The 20,573-nt window shown below is 42.3% G+C and overlaps 1 protein-coding gene across 2 annotated transcripts; it reads right to left on the bottom strand.

Annotated features, from left to right (window-relative positions):
* Positions 1-1,910: 1,910 nt before the first annotated feature.
* Positions 1,911-17,420, bottom strand: VPS37B (VPS37B subunit of ESCRT-I). Of its 2 annotated transcripts, none has more exons than XM_055710238.1 (4): positions 17,221-17,420; positions 8,088-8,259; positions 7,323-7,405; positions 1,911-6,199 (listed from the first exon to the last, which is right to left on the bottom strand). In XM_055710238.1, exons 1-4 carry the CDS (start codon positions 17,323-17,325, stop codon positions 5,699-5,701), a joined length of 861 nt encoding a protein of 286 aa, XP_055566213.1. In that variant the 5' UTR covers positions 17,326-17,420; the 3' UTR covers positions 1,911-5,698. The 2 variants fall into 2 exon arrangements, with proteins under 2 accessions (XP_055566213.1, XP_005434628.1); XM_005434571.4 differs by lacking the exon at positions 17,221-17,420 and adding an exon at positions 8,780-9,894.
* Positions 17,421-20,573: the final 3,153 nt, after the last annotated feature.

A 20,573-nucleotide genomic window follows, 5' to 3' on the forward strand; every position in this document is an offset into this window, starting at 1 on the left:
GTTTAAATCAAAACAGAAAAATACAAAGACGGTCTGTATTCCACTTACAAACCATCTATTGCGCCTGGTACCATCAGACAATTAATACACGCACCAACCCAAAGGACATTAGTACATCTCCACATTTCTCCACCATCAGCATTTTCTCCTCAACCAGGCAGTCTCATTCCAGTGCCAAAAACTGCAGCCACCTTGTCACCTCCCATCTTCTACGGGATACAGCCAGCTTCTTTCAAAACTAATGAACCCCTCAGAAACTGGTCCATCCTGACCAGTGGTTGCTTGAATCATGTGTAACTTTAAGGGCACATAGCAAGGTATGGAATTAGCTTATGTGGTGAAACATTTTTAGCTTTGAAGGAAAAACTAATTCCTACTCATCATCTGCACAAGTGAAGAAAAAGGACCCTTGAACAGGTTGGAGATAATAAGTATTATTAAAAGATAGCCTTTAGCTTACGGCAGGATCCAGGGTTCAGGCATGCGCTAGCAAGTCTTCCAGCCTCAGCAGTATGTGATTTGTCCTGCAGGTCAGGAGAAAAACAGGGATTTGGCTCCAGGTGAGGCTGAGAGCCCACCACAGGCTGCCCAGGGACAGCCTGCTGCAGGGACAAGGTACCAGCTGGTGCACCAGAGCCTCAATAAGGCTTCTCCAACACCTGAGACAAAGTATCTCTCAACTCAAAGCAAGATGTGCCTTGTTTCTAGTGACAAAGTCTCTGAGAGGTCAACAGACATACCTGTAAAAGACTTGTATCAGGGTTCATATACAACCAGAAGACGACTCAAATTACAGTAACAAGTGCTACTGAAGGATCTGTGGAGGCTTGGATGGCCTCTGAAGACAGCTTCTTCAGAGAAAGGGACAAGCGAAGATGACGTGTCACTGACTCACCACTCACCTTTTTTGTTACTTTGCTTTTTTTATTTGTTTCCCATTACACAACTGCCACGAGTCCCCTACCAAGCAGGGTCTGGCCATACCGGGTTCTCTCTCCTTTGCACAGGGAATGATCCCACCCAGAACGATCTCCTGGTGCATGGGAGCCACAGGAACGGGCCCTCCAAACCCCACTTTTAGAACAGGTGCTTGCAGAAGGTGCACACAAAACTTCAAGCTGCAAAACACAGGCGTTGCTGCAAATTCCGAGAAGAGCCACGTTAAGGAACAGCAAGTTTTACATAACGCCGTCTCCTTCCCTCGCCCACCTGCACTGAGTCAGCACAGCAAGTTTTCCTCGTCTGTACTTTCCTATTTCTGCATCAACAGAAGGTTATCAAATCTCTGCAGCCACCGCAAACGGAATGTATCAAGGAACAACTGAAAAATGGATTTTCTTCCACATACTATCAGTGCTTCTGCAGTGGGACTTGTATTTCACATTGCTATTAAAGTGTTATAGATAGAAAATTGCATCAGGTCTTTTCTGCCCTCTGACTCATATTCCTAAATAACTTTGGTTGACTCATTTCTCCTAACTCATCTTGGCTGAAATCGAAGTTTTTCCTTTTAACAAATGAAAGTGGCTTTCCCCCTTCCTTCAGCTTTTCCAGGGGAAAATCCCGAATGCTTCCACTATTCCAGCCAATTGTAGGAAAGCAAAACAAAAGTGAAAGGATTCACCTGGCAAGACAGCCCACCCACCTCGATGCCACGATTACAATGTGCAGGGTCTGCTCTGAGCACACCTACCCTGTATCAGCTACATACAAAATGGACTTGCTATCTCCAGTCACCAAAAGCATCGCCAACAGATTCCCCATGAATAAAATTAGTTATCTTCTCGCAAATTTATGTTTTATGATCACCTACAGCATTTTATGTTGCCACATAAAACCCCACCATTAGTATGAAAAACAGTAACACAACTCCACCATAATTAAATGAAGCCACAACGGGGACACAACACCAAGAGAGATATGCTATTTTATTTAAAATCAGACCACAGTAGATTACAGAAAGACTTATGCAAACAAATCCACTGTATGTTTCACAACTTGCTAGGCATATAAAATTGCCCCTTTATTAGACTGTCCAGGATTACACAGAGGAACCATTCAGGTGCAGGACAACTCTACCTCCTCTGAACTCAACATTTGCCAAGTAGCTCTATATTCAGGCTAAAGGAATTGTCGGTTTGAGCTCTGTATCTAAATCATTATTCCAGTATGAGAGGGCAGAGAAGTCCCCAAAGAGGTCAAGCCTGAGGTTGAAGAAGTTGGGGCACTAAACATAATGGTTACCCATGACAGGACTGTGCCCAGGACCACCTCCTGGCATCACACGAAAGCTTATCTTCTATATAGTCCCTCCAGGGTCACTGGTGGAAAGGTGACCTGTGTGGATCAGCTGGGCTAGAACAACCAACTCTGCTTCCTCTAGGAGACAGCACTGAAGTGCAGTGAAACTCATCCTTGACTTATACTGCTCCATGCTGATCATCAAACCAACCACCTAACCACATACAACTGAGTTAGTCATAACTTACAAAACCGTGTACAAAAGACTGGCAAAAGTAACGCCATCCAAAGAGAGCATTTTCAATGCTACCAACACTCTAAAAGCCATGTTACACATCATATTTAAAAGATTTTTCTCTGCTCCAATTGCTTTGGGAAAGTATATGCTATTTGCAGCAGACATTAAAAATCCTCAAGACAACGTTATAATATATATATTTTGGCAAGCATACTTAGCCACCCCCTCTCAAGTCTCAGCTTGCCTATGGCATTTTAATCTCACTATATTATAAACAGTGCAAATTAGTACGATTCTAAACATCCTAGCCATAGCAGAATTCATTTATTAGCTATAACAGAACAGGAGAAGCTGCTGAAGGGCAACAGGTTGAAAGCACTGACACACCTCTTGCCCACCTTGTTCAGGTTAGTGTTTTGTAAAGTTTGTTTCTGAAAGGATGTAAACGGCTTTCCACAGTCATCTTTCTCCTTTACACTTAAACATTACCAGCAGTCAACAATGTATTTACAATTTGTGCGCACACACACACGATTAATGGCAAAACGTTTTCCATGAGCAGCTGGATTTCAGTTATGAGATTGCTATAACTGAAATATCATATTAGTTACATCATCTATGTTCAAACTTCTCCATCAGTGAAGGCAACTATAAGCTTACAAATAGCAGATACAGCCTTTGTTTTTTCTGAAGTATGAGGGTGATTTTTTTTTCCTAAAACAAAGTGCTCTTGAAGAGCCCTTAGAGTTAAGCAATGGCCATTCAAATGATAAAAATGCTAATATCCTAGTATTAACAATCACAAGTAGTGATCCTAAGGCACATCAGCCACATGCATATGCAATAATGCATTGTTTTGCTTTCAGACAGAAAAATTGCATTAGCTTTGTCTGTATTTAGTTTGCACAAGAGTTTGTTTCTAGATAAAGTATCCCTGAAAGGTCATGTTATCACAAAAGTTACCAAAAGACAGAAAATTTAACAAGTAGTAAAAATATTTTTGGACTATGAATACCAATAAAGTTAGATACATAAAATGCAGTGCAAATTCACAATACACTTATCTATCACCTCCATCACTTCTGAGGATTTGCAACCCTCGGAAAAAAAGTTGGCACTTGATAAGTGTAAAATATACCTGGTTGTTTTTATTAAACATTAGCAAAACTGATTTGAGAGTGTTTTAGAGTTTTTGTGTAGCAGGCTCAAAGTACAAATTTCTGTACTCAGTCACCAACCTCTGTACTCTGGTAGCCCCCAACCACTTTAATTCTTTCTAGGACACAAATCATTTCTACAGCAGACTTATGTTTAGCATTCAGGTACAACAGCTGCCATCCAAATACCAGCACTAACAGCACAGCAAAATTACTTTGAAACTAATAATTAACCATGCTTATACAAAGCTTCAGTGAGAAAATAACACCAAGAAAAGATATTACACTATTTTAAAAAAAACAACATCCTGTACCATCACTAGATTACAGAAAAAACACACTTTGCAAACAAATCCAATGCACATTGCTTCACAAAATACCCCATCTATAGAAACTTTCCAGACTTACACAGGGAGATTGGTTCAGACACCAGTAACGCTGACCAACCTTCTGCCCTTTGTCTTCAGAAGGCAAAACAAGCCAAATAACTCTATTTTCAGAATAGAGAGCTTCCTGTTACGAGCATAATTTGAGATTAGTATTTGCTAGCAACCACCACACTCCAGAGGAAATGATTAAGGGACAGTCAAGGGCCTTACGTAAACATAAAAATAAATATTCTATTCTGACTGATGCTGTTTGTAGTACAGACTTCCAAACAATGCAGTGCATTCCAGGACAATGATATGAAAATGTTTTGAAATAATGCAGGGGCTATGACAGATTCTGGACTGATCAATAATAAATTGATGGACACATTCTGCTCAAGCAAAAATTGTTAAGATTTGCCTCCCCCAATGCTAGGTTAAAACACCAGCACGTGTCTGCACCTTCGGCCTCAAGAGTCATACTAAAAATGAAGTCTGAGCTCCCCTAAAAAGCCTCCCGCTCCAGTGGCATAAGTCAATAATGGATTATGTAAGATGCAAACAGCCACCCTGGAGCTGAAAAAGCTTTTCTGTTTTGCCTGCTTGCAGAGAAACGTTAACTGCAAATTCCACAGAGATACGCATGCCAACAACTGCAAAACTAAAGGAAATGGGGAAGTTAAAAATAGTTCTGCCAAGCAAGAGATTGAGTTTGAGGCATAAAATGAAATTGTGGAGCTTCAAGTGGGCAATTACATGATGTGAAAACCCCAGTATTTGATTAAGAAAATACCCTGGCTAGATTCCTTGAATCACATGATATCAAAAGCTAAGCACCTGTGTAAAAAAAAAAAACAAAAAGAGACTTCTGTATCCAAGGTGTGGAAAAGGAAAAAAACCCAAACTGTAAGAAAGAATCTTAATAGGCAAGAAAATAAAAATGCCTGGTAGTTTCTATAAAACTCTAAACTGGCTCTATAAACAGTTTAGTTTAATTTCAAGAGACCAGGACTTTCAGGGTATCAAGCTATTTAGGAGTGGAAAGAGTGTATACTTTTATTACGAAAAGTCTGTGAAAACAACTGAAATGTAGAAATGAAACTCTTGTAACTTTTACTGTCTAAAAACCATACAACATTTTCTGACAAGAGTTTCAGCTCAGCTAGCTCTGAAAATGTTGTGCACCTGGCCACGAATGCCATTGTCTGGGCATGCTGTAAAGGATGCTGATGCTGTCCATTGCAACCTTTGCCCAGTATTCAAATATGGTTGTTACTACCCAACCACTGGCACCAATAGAGAATTCTTTAGAGACACAAATAGTTCCCCGTTTGCCACACACACATCCAGCTGCGATGGGAATACATCAAAACAGACAAGGATGCTGATTTGCCATCACTAAAGAATTCGGTTTGATTCAATTTTTAATGTCAGGAAATCCACTGTACGTTGTTTCACAATTTGATGGATTTACAAAATCTAGACCCTATCATCTTCCTAGAAAAACCTTGTCACTGATATTTGAAAACAAAAATAATCACATTTACCAAACGCAATGGCAAACCTCTGTGCCACAGCCCGAATTTTGTACTCCGTTGTGCAAAAACCAGAGGCTTTCCATTGCCTACATTAAGTCTCTGATGGGGAGAGAAAGGAAACAGAAGCACCAATACATGTTAGGCGCACCAAAATATTCACTGGAGGATAAAGCCAGGATGTGGTGGAAGGCGAGGTGGTCTTTGGGGAAGAGCTGGAGGATACTGTGGTACAAACTGAGATGAGTATCCTGGCTGTGGCATTTGACTTGCAGACTGAACTCCCGGTCGAGGTGGGAGAGGAGGATATGGAGCACCTGGATAAGAAAGAGCTGGTCCTGAACTCATGGCTGCAGTAAACGGAGTAGGAAAGCGTCCTGCTGGGACTGAAGAAGGTGGAGGGGGTGGTATCCGTCGGGGCACGACTGAAGGAGGAGTGTTTGCATCTGAAGTGTAGGAATCTTGAGGTGCTGGTGTTGTCTCAGGTGCTCTCAGCTGAGCCTGTGGCTGAACCTGCGGAAGTCTCTGTCCCTTCAGCACCATTTCTTGGAGCTTCTCAATCTTTACGCGTCGCAGGTGAGCCAGTTTACGCTTGCTCTGGTACTCGTCAATGAAGGAATCCAGTGGTATTTCACCATCAAGAAATTTTTCTGCCATATTCTGTCAAATATGGAACAATCTCTTAGAAAATGGCATACTGCAAGAGAATCTAAATGGCTTATATCCTAAAAATAGCATAATTTTGCCTGTGATTTTCCGGCTTGCATACGGAAGATGACTGGCATGCTACGAATTCTGAGCAGCATTTTGAGTTAGTTATTACTCAGAAGCACTGGGAGTTAAATATCATTTTTGCTTAAATTTATACTGAAAAAAACCAGCAGCAAGAACATCTGAGTCCAGCTCTGAACATTCCCCTGATCGTCAGAGATGGGAACAAATGAAGTTTAACAGCTTTCCAGATTGCCAGCTAAGCTGAATTACAGCTCAGTACTGCTTGCAGTGCCAACAGGAACACTGAGAACTCTGCAAGGCTCAGTAGAGGCAGATTATTGCTAAGCCAGGTTTAATACTCACGCTTACTTGTGGCTGTGGGTAAATGGTGTTTAATAATTAAGAGAGATGACCATACATATAATCACAAAATTCAACCTGTCCTGGGAATGTCTTTTTGTGATCACAACTCAAGGCCAATAAGCAGATTTTTTCCCTTGATACAGTTATAGAAAATGTCCTAGAGGGAAATCAGCAAACAAAACCAAACATCTCCATTATTCTGAAAACAGGCCAACCCATCAAGCACTGGTATGACAGTGAGTGGTGACCACTGGCACCTAGACAGATATGTTGACATCATAGTGGAATATTTCACTGGAAATGCTGGGAGAAAAAACAGCGCAGGCACAGTTTTTCATTAGGTTACTAATTAACATTTGTAATGGATTCATACATATACCAGGCAAACACCATTAAAAAAAAATAATTCCACATTTGTGCACTGTGAGTTTGAAGGCAATGGCAAGGGACTGAAAGGATTTGGCTTTCTTTTCTGAAAAAGAGCATCTTCTCTCAAACTTCAAAGATGTTAAGAGCAAAAAATCACTCAAAAAAAAATCCTCGCTGAAACCAAATGGCTCTTCATTGAAGTTCGCAGCAAAGACCAGATATATTCTTAAAAATATCCCTTTAATCTATTACATGTTCAACACTGCACTGCAGCTATGTACACGGGAAGTCTTTGGTAAAGGGTGTAAGTGCCAAAATTGAAGTGTACTATCATTACCTCCGTGTCTTCTTCAATTTTAGCCCCCTCTGTCTGAAGCAGCGCTAGCAGTGTCTCCAGTGAAGCATTACTGGATTGTCTGTCTGTAATGGCATGAAAAGAACAGTAAATGACAGCCAGCTGTAAGTGACTTTAACTGAAGCTACACAAAAAATACTACAGCAAGCACAAAAATTTCCTAAGGCACGTATGTACAACTAGCATACTCCGTTGATCTAGACAGGATGATCTACAGTAAGAAAATATATTAAGCAGTTCAGGAATATTGCCAGCGTGCTAAAAGCTGATATTTAATTACAATGATGTATTTATAATACTGAAAGACAAAGCATTTCAGCAAGTGCAGTATCAGATGTACAGTACTGCATGATTCAGTATGAAATCAGAAATTTAAACGCAATAGTCTGTTTATGATTAACCACTGAAAATGGAAATTATGTTTTGGTTTTTAGCAAGGTAAATGAATGTGATAATTTAGAGAAGAGTAGGTCAACAACAGGTAGGTAACCACACAGTAACAGAAAGAACCCACAGTATCTGTTACTAGGTCTAACAGACATTTATTCATTAGAATAAGTATCATAACTATAGAATAAGAACAGATACTAAACCATTAGAAGCACAGTCTACTTCAGAACTACACTAAAACGAAATGTCATTTTGTACACTAATTCACACAGCTAAAAATGAGACACCAAAACCCATGCAACAGATTTACATTCACTTAGGAAACAGCAAATTGTAACTGTCAACAGAAAATGTTACCTAGTTTTGTTTTCTTTATCTGGTATGCTTCAAAAAGAACTTGCAGCTCTCTATATTTTTCAGTCAAATTTGATTTCAAAGATTCCAACTTTGGCTGGTACAAAAGATTGCCTTCTGCCAGACTGCGGTTGCTGGCAAGAGTCATGTCCTTGATGTGTTGAACATTCTGGGCCTTGGGAAAGAAGAAAAAAAAAAAAAGTAAAATAAGTGAAATGACAGTGAAAATATTAAGCAAGATGAACACTTATTTAGACCATATGAAAATTTCAAAACTTCTAAATAAACAACAAAAGTAAGCTCTCTGTAAGAATTAGCACTATGGTAATGGACCTGCAGCTAGTAACAATACTTTTGGAGTTTTTATGAACAGTGGGAATGTCTACTGTGCCGGTGGGTACGGTCAGCTTCAGCTGAGCTCGTTTCCCCATGATCTCTTTTTTCTGCTACACAAAATCCTTTCTCACAACCTGTATTTTTACTGCTCTACTAATATGCTATTTTACTAGTGTATAATCTAGAAGGAATAAGGTCTATGCTGCAAACAGCATGCTGAAATAATCTAAAATGACAACAGATTGTTGCAGCTCATGAGGGAAAGACTTTCAGAAGAATTGCACTGAGAATAAGGATCTCTTCTTTTAGTTTCGAGCACCTGCGAATGAATCACTTTCTAAACAGAAATTAATACTGACCTGAAGTCACTTTCCTGCACGTTCTTCCCCACATGCTGCACAGAGCTCATGAAACCATTTCCTTCTCCAAGCTGGAAATTATAATTACTTGAAGATTTTGTGATGTGGGTGAGGACTCCTAAGAATCCCTCTCCTTTGAGCCAGGGCAGAGGTGCCTGTGAATGCTCCTACTGGCAGAATAGCTTTTGTCTGACCAGAACTGGGTCACTGCTGCACCCAACTGCCTGCAAGAGGCAGACTGCGGGGCACAGCAGCGGTTACTGTGTAGGAACCAGCCTCTGGGCATTCAGGAATTCCTGCTAAGTGGCAGAGGAGTGCAGTTTATGTCACCCAAGCTTCTTCTAATTCTTGTTGCAAATTTACGTGAGGTCTGACCTGCTGGCTGTCACAGCTTTGTGAGATCAGATTTTTGCATTCACGCCCTGCTACCTGAAGGTGCTTTGTATGAATTCTTACTCATTATTTAACATACAGATGCTTCTTCATCTCCACCTCACACACCACCCTTACCATTCACCCATGATGAGCGCTGACAGATAACGCAACAGTTGTTCTTAAAAAATAACATCTTCGAATCCCAGCAGTAAGATGCAGTAAGACTGCAGGAGAATGTCATCCCTTATTAAAATGCAAAACCCAAGGACTGCATCATTACTGTTTCTTCTCCAGAATATTCTTCTCCAATTATGTTCAATCAATCCTGGATCAATGCCAAAAGCTTGATTTCCATTTTAGTCCTCCTGCTTAACATACCCTAGCCTGAAGACACTGTTCCTAAAGAACAAATGACAATTCTCACAAAACCATGATACAGCAAGATTCTAAGTTTGCTCATACGCACACACGCATGTGATTTTATCAAGACAGTCTTCACGAGCTTTGGGAAAGCTGAGCGTTTGGGGAAGTCCACCCTGGTTGTCACATTAAAGTCATTAAAATATTCAGACATCAAAAGGGAAAAAACCCAAAACCAAGGGATCTGATTTCAAGATTTTCAGTCTGAATCAACAAGTGGGATAGTTTTCCCATGGCACAACAGCCTGATTCGATGAAGCTGACTTCAAAAATCAACGAAACATTTGGTACGCTTTTTGTCACCGCCTACCTTAACATGCCCCTTCTGGCTAAACAGGGATGATACAGGCTAGAACAGACCTTTTTTACGGACAGTTGCACTGAATCTAGTGCAAACACAGAGTACAGGGCTTTCTTCCTTTCCCACTCATGGGTGGATATGGGAGAGCCACACCTCAAAAACAGGAAAAGAGAAAACCCAAACGAGCTATTTAAAAGCCCCAGAAAAGGACAGGATCAGAATTCAGGTGTTCTTGGCAGTCTGAGCACAAAACTGGGTGCATCTGGTAAAAATATTTTCCAAGGGTAGTAACAGTGTCTTTGAAAGAGATTACTTCATTCTGAAATATTTATACACTAATACGCTAATTTCAAAATTGGTTCAAGGTTAAACACATCTTTGTCCCCAGCTATTTGCTCTTCAAATACCAAAGTTTTACTCTCCTTCACCCTGTTCTTGCTAAAACAATTAAAAAAAATCAAGTCAAGGATAAAGCTGAATCCTAAATCCTGTATCAATCAAAATAAAATTCTATTCCAAACTGTGCAAATCAGAGAAACTGTACTTGCAATACTGTTTTGTCTTCAAGATTTTCACATCAAGCCTAAACAAGCTTCCAGCCCTATGCCTGTGTTCAACTTGAATCCTTTCCAAGAACAAAAAGAAAAACCTCTCTTCTCACTTTTGAATCCAATGCAAAATCATTTAAACTGGTTCCTTCCATTTGTTTCTTCTCATATGATCCAAAGCTGTTAAGAATGTTGCTTTCAGAAAGCCTAAGTCCCCCTATTTCACATTTTTTCTCCCCCAACAATTAACGGAACTAAAATACACAGGATTTAACAGCTTAATTACTGGCATCCAGCTTCTTACTGAATCACCTGCCATCACCACAAGCTTTGTTAACTAGCTGTCTTCTGAACTGCCAGCCAAAGAAGATTGTGTGCAAAAAGATTCATGGTTTCTGATGCCTCTCCTCTTTCACCATTTTAATGAGCAAACTCCCTCCTTCAAGCGACTTCAATTTGATCTGGTGATTGTATTTTCACTGCTTGTAAGGCTGATATTCTCATTTCAAAGCAGTTGCGCAGTCAGTCTAGGAAGACCAGTTTTATGAGTGAACTTTGATCTTTCTCCAGGATGAAGAACGTGTACATTTCCTCTAGAGAGCAAAAAGCCAGGGGACAGGACACACAAACCTTTTGAGAGCACAAATCCCAGGAAAAGGAACCTTTTACTGAAATCATATATAATAAAGAGGAGAAGCAAGAACTCCAGGTAAACAGATGGAATAACAGAAAAAGCTTCCTTAAGTCAGATGAAGCTTTTGTGGTGTTTTAAACGCCATTTTTAAATAACTTTCTTGCCTCAAGTATCATAATGTCTCTCAACAGGACTAGGGAGGGGAAGTAGGAAGCAAATGCATAACTTTCTACAATCATTTTCTGAATAAATTTACTTTTACATCATTTCAAATGTGGAAAGATGAATCAATATTAGCATGACATGTGTGCCTGATTCGTAAAAATAAGAAAAAGAAATCAGTATTATGAACTACCTACATCTAATGCTGAGTGACATCCTTTCCCGTCCTTAGCATCTGATATCTAGCAAGTATGGACTAATCTAAACTTAAGCAAAAGCTTTAAAAATACTTCTTTTAATACTGAAAAAAGTTATCGTGATCGCACTTCAAGTTATAGTGCCTGAAATAACCAAGATTTAGTGACTCAACTTTTTCCATGTTATAGCACTTCTAAGAAGGGCACATTTCTTCTACAGAAGTTGAAAAAACACACGATTGACACTTGAATTGACCAATAAATGTCACTTGTGAAGTCTTCACTTCCAGCATTAGTCTATGCCGAATTTCTTTAAAAAAAGGACACTTGAAGAGATGAGAAACTGAAATTGAATCTTACTCAAACCCATGAGAAGAATCAGTTCCTCAAATACAAAGTAAACGCAGGAATCACGTTTAATGAAACTTGAGCTGGTGAAGATCCATCCACCTGTTCAGGACATTTAAGTGCTTCATGTATCTGAAAAAGGTTTGAAGTCTACGGAATGAGTGAATTCTATTTCACAATAAACAGAACAAATATAATCCCAAAGCAACGCAGCTTGAATACAGTCACGATTTTACAAACCAGAATAATTTCTGGCACTGATGTTAAGGTCCGCATAATACACTTCTACAGCTGCTCCATTGCACTTGGAAGTTCATTCAATTAATCAGAAAAGCAAACACTGTGAAGTTAGGCTAAAAAGCCCTACAGAAAAACCTTTCAAAAAACATTCACTAATTTAAAGCAAAACAAAAAAGTTACAAAATCATCCAAGGGTCAAAGACACAGTACAGCATGATGAGTCTATTAAGATTACCAATGCAGCACAAAGCATGCTTTCAGCATCCATTCACAGCTTTCCACAAACCCAAGACAACATCCAAGAAAGGAATAAATTGCAACAGAAGTGATTTTATTGTCAGATGTGTTGTGCGACAAAAATGTGTATTAGCAGGGAAGTGCCACCGCATCAGATGTTCACCTGCCTACTGGAAGTGCAATGACAAAAAGTTAAAGAGACAGAAGCAAACAGCATGCGACGAGCAGAACTGCCAACAAGACTATTGAGGTCATGAACACTTCAACAAGCAGGAAACATTAATCTGAAAACAGATGAGAAATACCAGTCAGAATCACAAGACATAATGAGACACGACAATATTAAAGAGAACATAAGCTTTTTTTTTTTTTTTTCTTTTAAACTGCTAAGCTCTCGCTATGCATTCTGATCGGGACAAACGAGGCAACAATACTGAGCTGCTTATAAAGGGATTTGAATGGCAGGAGGACTGCTCACCACGGAGTTGACACTCAAACCAAATTGTGCCAAGAAAATGAAGCCATGGACACACAGAAGTTATTACAGACAAGAATCGTGCTTTATGCAGCACTTCAGAACTTAAGATACTTAAAAGTGGGTTTAACAGAAATAAATTTAATCATTTTACTCAAGGATTTATTTAATAAGCACTTTTAAGAACAGGCAGCAAGAACTGCTTTGGGAATTGAGATTCTACTACTTTCATCAACTACAGCTTCATGTCATCTGACTTTCAAAAAAGGAAGAAAAATGCTGGATAAAATTAAACCAGAAGCTAGTGCTAGCTTAGCAGCATTTCCACTGTTTATCATTTACTCCACAAGAATGGTTTGCAGCAAGAGTTATTTGTGCAAAATGTCTGAGAAGCGTCACTCCTGTTCATGCAAAAGCACATCCCCAGAACTGCCTCCTGAGATGCAGTCTGAGTGACTGAAATCCCAACTACCCACAAAGTCCATCACAAGCTGCTATAATTATAAGCTTGCTTTGGCAAGCACCATGGCAAGTAGTCTCTCAGTACTTTCAAGAAAAAGTCTCTTAAGGAGCTATAAATAAAAAGAAGTTTTATGTGGCACCGTTTTAATTGCTTTATACATAGCGTACATCCACGTTAGTTTTAGGTTTCTCTGGTTTTGCTCTAGCCTTTAGCATTCCCACATTTTCTCTTTCACTTACACATAACTTGCAAATTAGGAATAAAATATGCAGTCACACTGCAGAAGTATAACGACACACATTTGGAGTGTCAAATTAACCCCTGAAACAGGAGCTGACAGGTGCAGAGTAGGAGAATAGAGACTCCTTTTACAGAAGCAGATTTAAGAGTGCTTTTCATCAAGTACTGGTGAATGATAATACACCCTCTCTAACAACATCTGTTCGGTAATAAATAATAATACATATTGCAAAGTAATTAGATTTGCTAAATTTAGGTCTTCTGGTTACATAAGTATTAGATTTATAAATGACAAAGGTTGAAAGGTAAGCTGCAATTCCTAAACGTTTACTGCAGAGGGAAGAGACACCCAGAACTGCAATTTGCACTCATCAGATACAAGCAGGTTACTCATTTGATGCTTAGCTGGATAGGGAAAAAAACCTACAGTTGTCACCAAGTCTAATGCCTACCTTTGTAACTAAATTTCATGTTTGGCAGACAAGAACATAACCACTTGCACAATGTGGTTTTAGGACAGGAGTGGGAATCCAAGAAAACTGGGCATGCATTCACAGCGTTTTAACTTGGACTTCCTGCACTGCCCGATCTTTTCAATTGGCTTTTGAGAAAAGGACAAGGCTCGAAAGCCTCTTCTGTGCATGCCAGTGTACTCCAAAATCCTGGAATGAGAGGAAGGCAATACATTTCTGACTTCTTGATTTCATATAATTAAGGTCTTGAACAGCAAATAATTTTTGGCAGTAGAACCTTAGCGGTCAGTAACACAATGTTGCACTGTTACTAAAGTGATGTTCCAGTACATAAAAAGAAAACTCATTTTCACAGACAAAATTCATTGAGCTACTACCAGTGTCGGGTCACAAGTTCTCTCATCTGTGCTGCTTAGAGTTATCACACCAAGATTGACTTTTACAAACAACGTACTTTTATTTCATGAATAAAGATTCATTATTTCATGAAGATGAATACTGTAGATGTACTACAGAGATTAACCTCAAAGGATAATTAAAAAAACCCTCCTCAATTTTAAAAGACTGGGAGTACCAGACAACTGGCTTCCTTCCTCTTTCTATCAGACAAGAAGTTCGTTGTTCAAGAGCTAAAAGCCCAGAGGCTTCGAAAACAACCTTACAGACAAAAAGCAGTATCTGAGCTCTTTGATGGCACTGTCACCACTGCCACATACCTGGGGATACAGTGTGAAGGACGCTGTATATGCCCATTACCCCAGAAAAATATGAACATGCACGTGAGCACATACAGAGAGAGATACATACACACCCACCCACAGCCATAGTGACATATACAAATCCTGCCCCAATGCCACACAGGAATACATTCCCTTTAAGGCTGGAAGGTGCCTATTTTTAGCTATTAGCAAGGAAGCCAAGTTGTTTTCCAAATCCTCCTCTTTGTGAACAAAACATTGGGTTTTGAGCTGGGTTTCCCTTGCAACAAGGGGAACAAAGGTTTTTTTGATTATGGAATCATCAGCTTTAGCCAACTTTACAACTGAAAATAAAAGTGACCTCTGAGAAGTGACTCAGGAATCGTGATGTAGTTGGCATACCACAACAATATTACAAATATAAGGACTTTGGAATAACCTAGATACGTACGGACTGACGACAGAAGACCTACAGAAGGAGCACGGAAGTCACCATGGTTCCTCCTTAAGGTTCAGGATTTCCCTCTCTCCCTCTCTTCCTGCCACATGCTTCACAGCCAAAAATCGGGTCCCGGTAGCACAAACTCAAGCAGTAAACAATTCAGCGAAGGCAAAAACTGAACGAGGAAGAAGTATTCAAGCATGGCCAATTCCTTCCAAGGTGGGTAAATGCATTTCTAGTCAAACAGACTCTAGTAAAAGCCTCCACACGCAATAAAAGAGGATTATACCAGACAGTAGCATAGCCGTATTTCCACACAGCTTGAATACCTTCAAACCTAGCCACACTTTCCAAATACCACAAAATACTCCCTCAGGCCCAGAGAACTTTACTCTACAATTTAAAAGCCTTCTGTTGCCAACTAAAGAGGAAAACCGGAGGGTCAAATTGAGAATATGGTCTAGCTCTGCAGTGAGAGAGAATCTTTTCTACTAAGGTTGTGAGGTTTTCTGTCACTTCTGACCTACAGTCTTAAACACGTATTGGCAAATAAGTAATAAAAAAGAGCCCTTCTGCTCATGTACCTTGCAAGAGGTCACACTGAAACCACCAGCAATATTGCACCCATTTATATCTTTACAAAGTTAAGCCCTTAAATACTTAGTTTTTATACTGAAGGGTACTCCGGCCCCCCAGTAAACCACAGGGCCTCTAAGATCTCTGCATGTTTTACTTATCTCAGCAGTATCTGTTTCTTCAGGAGTTTAAGTTCTCAAAAGATAAGCTCATATGAAAAACTATTATGAACGCGCCCCCCTCTCGCAAATTTATTGACACAAAGTTCAAAATACAAATTGTTGCATAATGCAGCAAGTAAATTCCCTAAGATGCCTTATTGTCTCAGCCTTCAGTGGGCCTCTTCATCTATAATACTTTGACAATTTGGTTTGAGGTGATCCACAACAATTTCCTTGGAAGTACCAAAAGGGCAGGAATCTTAGTTTGAGGGAAACCAATTACAATTGATTTTGCTTAATAAACTAAGCTTCCTTGTCAAGAATATATTGCCACATTTTTCCCCTGAAGCTTTTGTCCTCTAATTTAAAAACAAAACCAAACTCAAGAAATACAAGATCCAGACAAGCCCAGCACATTTCTTTCCTTTAAAGTTTTCATGTAAATGATTTTAAAACAAATTTAAAACCAAAACCAACCAAACTCCATAAATACAAGATCCAGACAAGTCCAGCACGTTTTTTTTTTAAAGTTTTCATGTAAATGGTTTCGTCATCTTTCTTGTTAGCTGACTACTCAATTCAGAGTCTTTCAGGCCCATCTGTGGTCAAATAAACCCAGAACAGTCTCGTATCAGAACTGTAACACAGTGTCCACTGGTATATAGAAAAAACAGTAAAGACAACCACAGCAGCAGGAAGAAAACAGGCTTCTATTTTGTTTTAATAAGCACAGATCCAAGAGGAAGGCTTAAGAGTCTGATACACTGACAAAGGCATTTCAACTCGGCAGAACAAGCGTCAGAGAGCCTGAGAGCCTTCACTGCACCCAGCACACCAACCCGGGCACACAGACATCGCTTTCATAATGCTTTGAATTAAAGTTGCGCTGAGATCGAGACCGCAAACAGGATCGACTTCACCCTGACAAAATCCTTCGTCGTGGCCAAGGCACAAAACAGGGGCTGTATTAAGGGAAAACCCGAGCCCACCTCCGGCCTGTCAGTGTCTCCTAAGTGAGGACAAACGGAGCATTTTCAGCACGGCGAGCCCTCAGCCCCCCCTGGGAAGTGCCCGGGCACAGACCCCCTGCTTGCCCAGGGCCAGCAACTAAAGGCAGAGGGGCAGGCACGGGGACAGGCAGAGGGGCAGGCAGAGGGGCACCAGCGATTCCCGCAGCACAGGGGCTCCTTATTCACCGGTCATTCCATGGCGGAGCCGTGGCCGCCGAGCGGCTTAAGCAAGGCCGGGAGGAGGGAGCCACCTGCGCCGGGGGGCGGCGGGGGGGCCGAGGCGCTCATTAACACCCCCCAAACAGGCAGCGGTAATGGAGGCGGCGGGACAACGAGCCCCGAGGACCCGCGGGGAGCCGCGGGCAGCGCCCCGGCGGGCTGAGGGGGGCGGCCCGAGGGGAGGCCGTGGCCCGGGCGCGGGGCTGGGCGGGCGCCCCTCACCTCTTCCATCTCGCGGGCCATGTCCTGTAGCTGCTCCTCGTCGTCCAGCAGCGCGCTGAGCTCCTGCAGGCTCAGCGCCTCCAGGCGCCGCACGTCCAGCGCCATCGCGGCGCGACCCGGCCCGGCCCGGCTCCCCCTGCCCCCGGCCCGGCTTCCCCCGGCCCCGGCCCCGCTCGCCTCCCGCCGCCGCCGCCGCCAACCGGAAGTGCCGCGGCCGTGTCGCCCCAGCCCGGGGTGGGCACCGCCCTCGGCGCCCCCTGCTGGGGGGGCGGGGCGGCAGCGCGGGGCGGGGCGTACCAAGGGGGCTGGGCGGCGAGGGGGGCGCTGGGGTGGTAGGCGGTACCAAAGGGCGCTGGGAGTGATGGGGGGGGTCCTGCGGCTGAGAGGAGGAGTGTGCCCGAGGTGGTGGTGGGGTGCTCCGGTGGGTGAGCCCGAGGTGGTCTGGGAGGGGCTGGGGCTGCCCACGGCGAGGCGGCCCTGGGGAGGGGAGGAGGCAGGGGGGCTATAGGGGAGCCCACCGTGAGGGCCCCTCGGGCTATAGGGGAGCCCGTGTGGGGGTCTCTGTGAAGCCCACCGTGGGGTTACAGCGTACCGGCCCCCAGGCCTGAGGCAGGGCAGGAGAAGGGCCGGGGCGGCAGTCCCCGGCCTGGGGGCAGGGGGTCGAGGGGTGCTTCCTAAAGGCGCGGGGCCTTCCTCAGCCACGGAGCCCCTCACGGAGCGTGCTTGGTCTGCCTCGCTCGTGTGACGGTGCCCGGTGCTCCAGGCCCTCCGTGTCCCGAGGGATGGCGGCTGCGGGAATAGCCGGGAGGTCAGACGGCTCGCTGGGATGGCTGGGGCTCGGCGGTTTTGTTTCATAATTAATGCCGCAGGCGTCGGACCCGCACGGTGAGCGGACGCTGTCCTGTGCCCTGCAAGACCTGGCGAGCTGCGCTCTGAGCCCTCAGTCAGCACCCAGGTACAACCGCTTACAGTGCTCCTGCCTGGAAGTGTCGTAGGCGCTCTTGTTCTCCTTTTGTTTGCAACCGCACAGCTGTAAATTAGGAAGGAAAATCAGTAGAATTATTTAACTCACGCTTCCTTACCAGGTTGGGACTTGGCTACAGTAAATCTCAAAAGGGTGACTGCATTATTGTTCTCAAGCCTAGGCTGAGTGCCTCCTTAGGTTAAAAATAGCTAAAAATCACATCTTGCCAAGCTTAGGTGCTAGGTCTTTTTGTCCATCTTAAGCACTTTCTTGTTCAAGAGTGAAGATCAAGAAATGATCTTTCTATCGAAGATGTATTTTACAGTAAACTTAAATACTTTTTAAATGTATCAAAATGCTACAATTCAAACATCATAGCTACATTTTGTTCTGATTTATATCTGTTTAAAGTCACCAACACTTTACTAGGCGCTCTGTGGTAACACTTTGGAATGGTAGCTCCCCAAATCTACTGTTAGCATAGCTGATAAAGACAATTATGCCTGGAAACATTTAATTGTGTTAATGTGGCCTAAGTTGTATGCATCTCTAGGCATGCACCGCTTTCCCGGGCTGCTTTTGTACCTAAGGGATAGTGGGCATGGGTGTGCTTGTTTCCATGTGTGTAACACCAGAGAGACAACCAGAACAAACACATGAGCCAAAGGAACAGGGCAGGGAACTGCCATATGGCCATTGTCCTTTGTAGCTGACATTTCTGATCTAACTGGGGGGGGGGGGGGGGGGGGGAAGCAATATAGTGAACTGAATCAATGTCTGATGTAATGCTATTAAAATGTAATGGTGTTATAGTCACGTTCAGGAAGTGACACAGTACTTCTTGGCAGAACTGAATGAAGACATGACAGCTCTATGTTTGTTCTTTTGTCCTATAACTAAGCTCAGCTCTCCATGACTCTCACCCCACCAAAAGCCCCCTCTGTCATTATTATCCACAGGTAATAAAGACCAACAACGAGACACTGCTAGGGGAAGTCTTCCTGGTTGCTTAGTACAGAGCAGCCGTACAACCAGGGTGCAAACTGAGTGTATTCAGAGGCAGGTAAGAGTGAGGTGTTTATGCAGCAGGAAGCTGAGCTGAGCTTGCTTAGGGTGGGGAGGTGATTACTGATACGGGCATGTGTCCACTCATCCACCTCAACGCACCCGCCTGTTGCTGTGGTATGTGCTGAACTCCTCCTTGTGTGGGGTGCTTGGCTCAGAGCACAGGTAGGTAAGCATCTGTACCCCTTGACAGTGACATGGGTTTGCACAGCCACTACGGCCCAATCTTGTTATTTAAAACCAGTAGATAGTTGCCATGCCAACACAATATTGTATACCGTATTTGCACATGCCCTTCAAAAAGACAGTTACAGCCTTGTGTTAAACCAGATTTTAAAACTGCACATGCAAACATACACACACAGAGGAATTAGTTGAGGGATTAAACGAAGTCCTTTCTTCCCAAGAATGTCAGTGATTTCAACTTCATAGCATAGCTAAATAATTGGTATGGGGGGAGTGTGGTTGAGAACAGTGTGACTCAGCTTCATGTTGTAAATCTAGTTTTACCACTGCCCTTCTGCGTGATCCTGAGTGGAGTTCTCCGCTTCCATCAACCATAGTACCTTTTGCTTACAGAGAGGAATAATAGTAAGTGCTCAGTCCCAGGTGAGAGTGGAGAAAAAAAGTTCACACTGAATAATGCTTGTAGATGTGCTCTGGATGAATTATCTCTGTTGAAGGGCATTACAGTGTGATAATAATTGTATTGTTAATATGCTATCAGGCAAAATGGTTTAGAGCGACCTAAGGAGATTTTCTGTAACTGTCTAATTTTTATTTATTTTGTATGGGGTTGGTGGATGTTCACTGCTCTAGACATCAAGGAATGGATTATTTGAATTAGTCAATGGTAATCTGTATTAAAGTTAAAGCTGCATAATGCAGAACCATGAAGTCCTCACAGAATGCACAAGGAGAACATAACTCATTTGTGCTCACGTACAAGATATATTGAATATAGCACTTCTGCCTGTGTAGATATGTTTGGATTCTAGTGATGTTGGAGAGAAGTGTCTATGCTAAACATCTGGTCTGTTTTTTAGTACTTTGATGAACATCTGCGTGTGATTTGAGTTCTCAGGTTGGCCAGAAAAGTAGCTGAGGCTAAGAGACAAGTTAGGGGTCAACTGCTTTTGTATAATTAAATTTTCTATTTGGACAGGTAGGGAGGTGCCTTTCCATTCAGCAGTCTTCATGAAAGATAAAGGTTTTATGACAGCACATCACTTGGACAGAATATGAAGGATTGCAGATATACTAGGATTTTAGGCTACAGGGATTATCAAATATTGCAATGCTGCAGGCTGAGATTTATGAACTA

This window comes from Falco cherrug, chromosome 1 (genome assembly GCF_023634085.1).
Source record: "Falco cherrug isolate bFalChe1 chromosome 1, bFalChe1.pri, whole genome shotgun sequence".
NCBI classification, from domain to species: Eukaryota; Metazoa; Chordata; class Aves; order Falconiformes; family Falconidae; genus Falco; species Falco cherrug.